The 6887-nt window shown below is 28.5% G+C and overlaps 3 protein-coding genes across 3 annotated transcripts; all 3 read right to left on the minus strand.

The window, feature by feature from the left end:
* Positions 1–447: 447 nt before the first annotated feature.
* On the minus strand, positions 448–909 carry LOC137809286 (NEP1-interacting protein-like 1). Its single transcript, XM_068610419.1, has one exon. The coding sequence runs from the start codon at positions 907–909 to the stop codon at positions 448–450; it is 462 nt and encodes a 153-aa protein (XP_068466520.1).
* Positions 910–2412: 1503 nt separating this feature from the next.
* Positions 2413–2853, minus strand: LOC137809292 (NEP1-interacting protein-like 1). Its single transcript, XM_068610426.1, has one exon. It carries the CDS (start codon positions 2851–2853, stop codon positions 2413–2415), a length of 441 nt encoding a protein of 146 aa, XP_068466527.1.
* Positions 2854–5032: 2179 nt separating this feature from the next.
* LOC137820607 (probable glutathione S-transferase parC) lies at positions 5033–6640 on the minus strand. The gene is made up of 2 exons (XM_068624772.1): positions 6057–6640; positions 5033–5548 (listed from the first exon to the last, which is right to left on the minus strand). The coding sequence occupies exons 1-2, from the start codon at positions 6369–6371 to the stop codon at positions 5204–5206; spliced, it is 660 nt and encodes a 219-aa protein (XP_068480873.1). The 5' UTR covers positions 6372–6640; the 3' UTR covers positions 5033–5203.
* Positions 6641–6887: the final 247 nt, after the last annotated feature.

Below are 6887 nucleotides of genomic sequence, written 5' to 3' on the forward strand. Positions count from 1 at the left end.
TTTTTAATATACATTTACTAGTTTTTAAGGAAATAAATATTACTAATAAATAATAATACTAAACATATTTGCCTGAATAGATTTTGGATTAGATATTTTAGGTCTCACTTCGTCAATTAAGTAACTGATTTTATGAATCTTTAGGATTTAGGGATTTATGAATTTTTACGAATCTTTACATTTTCTTTTTTAGACTTTTCTTTATATACAGGGATAACGTTTTCCTAAAAAAAATTATTTTTCAGAATGTATTAAAAAGTGTATGGATCACACATTCAAGAAATGTTATAAAAGTACATCATTAAATGAAAAATTCAAATAATAAGAGAATCAAGTTTACTCATACTTAATACTACAACTCAAATCTTTATTATCGTCGAAATATAATAGGATATTACAATTGACAAAGTGATTCGAAATGAGCATTGAGAAACCTAAGCACAAAGATTATAGATTGAAAAATGGTGTAGCTATGTTCCTACGACACAAAGGACATGTGTGACTGATGTTGAACCACTTTGTGATGCAATGTTGATGAAAGTTATGAGAACATGGTTGGGGCATGCGAATTGCTCTAGAACCAATTGAAAAATCACCAAGACAGATGCAACAAGACTCTTCTGTTTTTTCTTCAATTTTGAACCTTTCAAGATTTTGAAAAGAATTGTGGTTGTTTTGCATGGAATCAAAGATGAAAACACCATCTTGGGTTGATCTTAAAGTTCTATTGCCATTGTTTTTCATGTTGTTGCTGTGACCCAAGTTCATGGAATCAAAGATATAAACACCACCATCTTCTGTTGATCTTAAAAATTCAATGTTGATGTCGTTGTTGGTGTTGCTGCGGTGACCAAAATCCATCAATTCAATGATACAACCATCCTCTACAATTGACCACTGCATTTCCATTCGTGTTACTGAGAAAAAGATGAACCAAGATCACAATTTGGATGATCGAATGCAAATTAATTAAGAAACAAGTAGACCAAAGAATTTGAACAATTTCACAAACCCATGATTCTATAAGCTATCTTGCTTTACTTTTTACATAAATGATCATAATGAACTTCAAAGAAACACTTCAAACAAGACATAAAGAAATTGCATAATTTGTGACAACACATGAAACAAAGACAAGAAAGAATGATCGAACAAAACATTTAGAAAGATTGAAAAACATGAGATTAAACTCACTTGTTTGATTGTAGAGTTCCTTAATTTGAGACCACCACTCACACTAAGAAGGAAAATCTGGATTCAAGTTAACTTTTCGTTCAAGAGTTTGATGCTTTTCTTTTCTCACTATAGGAATGAAATGAATGACTTGAAAGAGATACTATATATAGATATATACTTACATGTTAATAAAATCTTATAAAATATAATAAAATCTTAAATAAAATAATTAATAAATGAAAAGATACAAATTTGAAAAATATAATCATATCAAACTAATATCATAAATAAAATCTCATCAAATTAAATTTAAAGTATTTAATAAATGATCATTATGAAAATTCAAACCATAATAATAGTAAAACTAAATGGTAATAGTTAGTTACACATTAAATAGGTGCGCGTCTAATTAATATACCCTGACTAAATCATTTAAAATCTTTAATAAAAATATATAAAATTGAAACGGTAATGATAGAAAATGTAATTATGAAAATAAAATAAGTTAAAGAAAGAAAAGTACACGAAATGATAATACAGTTTTTTTTTTTATATATATAATAAATGAGAGATAAAATTAAATTAAAGGGTGTTAGTTAATGATTGTTAACTTATTAGTTTTTAAAGATATTTTTATCCGTTAATAATAATAATAATAAGAATAGTAATAATCTATAATTAATAAAAATATATAGTAATTATTTTATGTAATCAATATAAAATCTACTGGGACCTAAACTGGAAGTTAAAATCTTGCAAATGATATATACTTTTACAATAAAAGTTGGATGAAAACTTAAAATCTTGAAAATCTATTATACTATGCACTAAGAAGATTATGTGATATGAAGACAACTATAAAAATTAAAACCGTATTTAAAAATAAAATATTTTATTAACATTAGAGTAAGTTACTTTTAATCGTTGTATTTTTGGTAACGTTTTGTTTTGATCTTTGTTGGTTCAGGAGAAGCGAGTACATTCCATCTAGTTGCTAACACCTTTTTTTTGTCTTCAGTTGCAACTTTTGAGAGTACTTAGATCATTTGAGCGTGAATGAAAGAGTTAACGAGAAAAAATTCAAATAATAAGAGAATCAAGTTTACTCATACTTAATACTACAACTCAAATCTTTATTATCATCGAAGAATAATAAGATATTACATTTGACAAAGTGATTGAAAATGAGCATTGAGAAACCTAAACACAAAGATTATAGATTGAAAAATGGTGTAACTAGATGTTCCTGCGACACAAAGGACATGTGTGACTGATGTTGAACCACTTTGTGATGCAATGTTGATGAAAGGTATGAGAACATGGTTGGGGCATGCGAATTGCTCTCGAACCAATTGAAAAATCACCAAGACAGATGCAACAAGACCCTTCTCGTTTTTCTTCAATTTTGAACCTTTCAAGATTTTGAAAAGAAATGTGGTTGTTTTGCATGGAATCAAAGATGAAAACACCATCTTGGGTTGATCTTAAAGTTCTATTGCCATTGTTTTGCATGTTGTTGTTGTGACCCAAGTTCATAGAATCAAAGATATAAACACCACTATCTTCCGTTGATCTTAAAAATTCAGAGTTGATGTTGTTGTTGGTGTTGCTGCGGTGACCCAAATCCATCAAATCAATGATATAACCATCATCTACAATTGACCACTGCATCTCCATTGATGTTACTGAGAAGAAGATGAACCAAGATCACAATTTGGATGATTGAATGCGAGTTAATTAAGAAACAAGTAGACCAAAGAATTTGAACAATTTCACAAACCCATGATTCTATAAGCTATCTTGCTTTAGTTTTTACATAAATGATCATAATGAACTTGAAAGAAACACTTCAAACAAGACATAAAGAAATTGCAAAATTTGTGACAACACAAGAAGCAAAAGAAAGACAGAAAGATAAGACAAAAGGATTAGAAAGGTTGAAAAACATGAGATTAAACTCACTTGTTTGATTGTAGAGTTCCTTAATTTGAGACCACCTCTCACAATAAGAAGCAAAATCTGGATTCAAGTTAACTTTTCGTTCAAGAGTTTGAAGCTTTTCTATTTTCACTATAGGAATGAAATGAATGATTTGAAAAAGATACTATAGATAGACATATACTTACATGTTAATAAAATCTTATAACATACAATAAAATATTAAATGAAACAGTTAATAAATTAAAAGATACAATCTTGAAAAATACAAACTAACATCATTAAATAAGATCTCATCAAATTAAATTTAAAATATTTAATCAAATGATCATTATTCAAATTCAAGCCATCACAACAACAATAATATAATAGTTAGTTACATATTAATTAGACGCGCGTCTAATTAATACATCTTGACAAAATCATTTAAAAACTTTAATAAAAAAATATAAAATTGAAACGGTAATGATGAAAAATGTAATTATGATAATAAAATAAGTTAAAAAAAAGAAATGTACAAGAAATGCTAATACAGTTCTTTTTTTTATGTATATAATAAATGAGAGATAAAATTAAATTAAAGGGTGTTAGTTAATGATTGTTAATTTATTACTTTTTAAAGATATTTTCATCTGTTAATAATAATAGTAAGAATCTATAATTAATAAAAATATAAAGTATTTTTTTTTACGTAATCAGTATAAAATCTACTGTGGGACCTAAAATGGAAGTTAAAATATTGCAAATGAGATATATATACGTTTACAAACAAAAATTGGATGAAAACTTAAAATCTTGAAAATCTTTTATACTATACACTAACAAGATTATATGATATGAAGAGAACTATAAAAATTAAAACTGGTTTTTAAAATAATTATTTTTGTTAACATTAGAGTAAGTTTCTTTTTATCATTGTATTTTTGATAACGTTTTATTTTTGGATTGGTTGGTACACAAAAAAAAAAGTACATTCAACATGTTTTTTGGACTTATTTATTTAATTGAACATAATTTTTTTGACAATAAAAATGTAAGGAACACGATCAACTTTAATCAAACTTTAATATCATAATAAAATAAAATTTAATGCCGTCTAACAAAATAAAATAAATACCAACAATACTCTAATGAATGAAATGATTTGTAAAGAAATTAATGTAAATAAATTTTCATATAAAAATTTAACAAATACCAATTTTGATTTCAGAAGCATAACATTCCTATTTAACACAAATAAATGTTGGTGCTGGCCCGTCCCGCCTCACCTGTGATACGATGAATTGAGATTTAGGTAGGACAAGCCAATACAAATTGACAGATTCAAAAGATTGACCCGTTCTACCTAACTGATAACGGGTTAACCTAAATGATGACGAGTTAACGGATCTATCCATCAAACCCACTTTCTCACCTCTAACTTTTGGTATTTGGTTGCTTTTCTTTAATTTTATTTACGTTTGTAGGGTTAATCCAAGCTGGAAGTATTATACACACCATCCAACTTCCATGAGTATCAAAAGATATAAATATTAGTTATAGATTAGTTATTTAAGAGTAGGAAATTAGTTGTTTAATTTGGCTATAATAACTTTATGACTCTTTTATAGATTCATTTTACTCATTATAGCAATACAGTCATCAAATTCCATTTTCAGTTTTATACTTTTCTTCCACTAAATCATATTTACACAGTTATGAACTTCTCCATCAAAACAATATATATGGTTTTTATTTGTTCCATTGTACATAGAAACTTTCCTACGTGCAAATATTCTATTCTTATATATATATACATGATCTGTGCCAAGGTTTACATTGATTAATGAAAATATATGAACATTATTTGGTATATGATGGAAATTGGTATTTAAGTGTTGGTTTTGCAAGACATTAGACATTATCTGAGACCAAGAAATTGTTAGAACTAAACTTGACATTTAATATGAGATTCCAGAAAAGTTCAAGCTGTAACAAAGTTCCTTTTATTTGTTAACATAAAGTGTTTGTGCTGAAGCCAAATTAAGAAGTGATTAGCAGAAGCTCAATTTCATCACACAACTTTATTTTGTTAACACAAAGTGGGTTTTCAGTCCAACTGATGGCTCTTTCTGAAGTCCACAACAAACTCATAGACCTTCTTCTCATCAGCAACAGATTTGGAAACACTCTCCCTCTCATTGCATCTCTTAGCCCAAGCAATGATCTTAGGACACTCTGCCTCCACTTTGAAGTTCCCCAATGCCTCATAACTGTAAAACCAGGTGGAGAAAGGGATGAGAGCAATGTCAACAAATCCAAATGTGTCACCTCCAAAGTAAGGCTTCTCTCCAAGATTCTTCTCCAATTCCTTCAAGCCCTCCACCAACTCCTTCTTTGCTGCCTCAATCTCTTCTCTCTTTCCAGCCCATATCCTTCCCCCAACATCACCAATCTGCATATTTAACACATGGAAATGAACTACTTCTAACCACTAAATTATCTTTCTAAACAGTGTTCTAACTTAAAAAAAAATATCAGAAATGAACTTTAAGCTTAACTCAACTTTATAAAACCAGTTTATAGCGTTAGGTTTGTAATGATTATATATTATGAAATGTCTTAATATCTATTCGATGTGCGATATCCATTAGTGAATTTCAAGAATTATGAATGCAGTAACATTCTGTTCAATCTAATCAGGAGAAAAGAAGAAAACTTGTATAGTGTTATTACCTGTATTCTTATTAAATTCTCAAATTTACAAATATGAAGAACTTGACACAAAGTTATGTTGTATAAGTAAAGGGGTGATCTAAGTTTGTCCTAAAAAGGAATTGCCCATCAAGCTGTTCAATCCATTAATAACTGTTGATAAACAAAACAAGCAAAAGACAAAACTTTGAATCAAAGGGTACTTAATTGGATGCTAAAATAACTGAAAACTGAGCACCAAAACTTACCTTCTTGTTGACAAAATCAGCCCAGAACCTGGCCTGTGCTCTCTGATAAGGTTCTGAGGGTAAGAAAGAAGCTTTGTTCTTCCACACCTCATCAATATACTCAACAATGATGATGGACTCAGAAATGGGTTTACCATTATGGATGAGAACTGGAATCTTCTTGTGAACTGGGTTCATTTGCAGAAGCAGTTGGCTCTTGTTATTCAGATCCTCTTCCCTGTACTCATACTCTATCTCCTTCTCTGCCAGTGCAATCCTTGCTCTCATGCCAAACATACTGAGCCAGTCATCCAACAGAATCAACTCCTCTGCCATTTCCAACCACAACAAATGAACAACACTTCTTCAAGAGGCTAAGATGATGATTTCAAGGTTCACCAAACAAACATTTTGTCAAACAATTGATCTGCTTAATCATCTTCCTCCACGTCCTCAATGATTGTTACAATCACATGGCAAACTAAGTTTCCTACCTTAAAAAGATTATCATTAGTGGAAATTGCGTCTTCAACTTTTTTTCCAAATTTTTTAATATCAAACAGTTTAATATATCATTATTGTTGACTAAATCTTGTGTGTTGCCGAATAGGTTGAGGTTGAGATGTGACATTGTTAAAATTATGATTAAATATGTTTTAGTCCCTCTATTCTTATTTAAATTGATATTAATTATTTTAATATTATAATAAAATTAATAAGTTAGTGAGTTTATTGATATTAATTTAAAATAATTTTTAATTATATTAAAAATAAAATAAATTATATATTTTTAATTATTTATTTATAAAGATTTGAAAATACCTTTAATATTTTTACGGGATTTTACAATAA

Source organism: Phaseolus vulgaris, chromosome 11 (genome assembly GCF_000499845.2).
Source record: "Phaseolus vulgaris cultivar G19833 chromosome 11, P. vulgaris v2.0, whole genome shotgun sequence".
NCBI classification, from domain to species: domain Eukaryota; kingdom Viridiplantae; phylum Streptophyta; class Magnoliopsida; order Fabales; family Fabaceae; genus Phaseolus; species Phaseolus vulgaris.

Bases quoted from the DNA above. Each gene is read 5' to 3' on its own strand.
- LOC137809286 (XM_068610419.1), bottom strand. From the start codon at position 909: ATGGAAATGCAGTGGTCAATTGTAGAGGATGGTTGTATCATTGAATTG.
- LOC137809292 (XM_068610426.1), bottom strand. From the start codon at position 2,853: ATGGAGATGCAGTGGTCAATTGTAGATGATGGTTATATCATTGATTTG.
- LOC137820607 (XM_068624772.1), bottom strand. From the start codon at position 6,371: ATGGCAGAGGAGTTGATTCTGTTGGATGACTGGCTCAGTATGTTTGGC. The intron at 5,549-6,056 runs GTAAGTTTTGGT...TTAAATATGCAG, and splicing joins CTGATTTTGTCAACAAGAAG to ATTGGTGATGTTGGGGGAAG.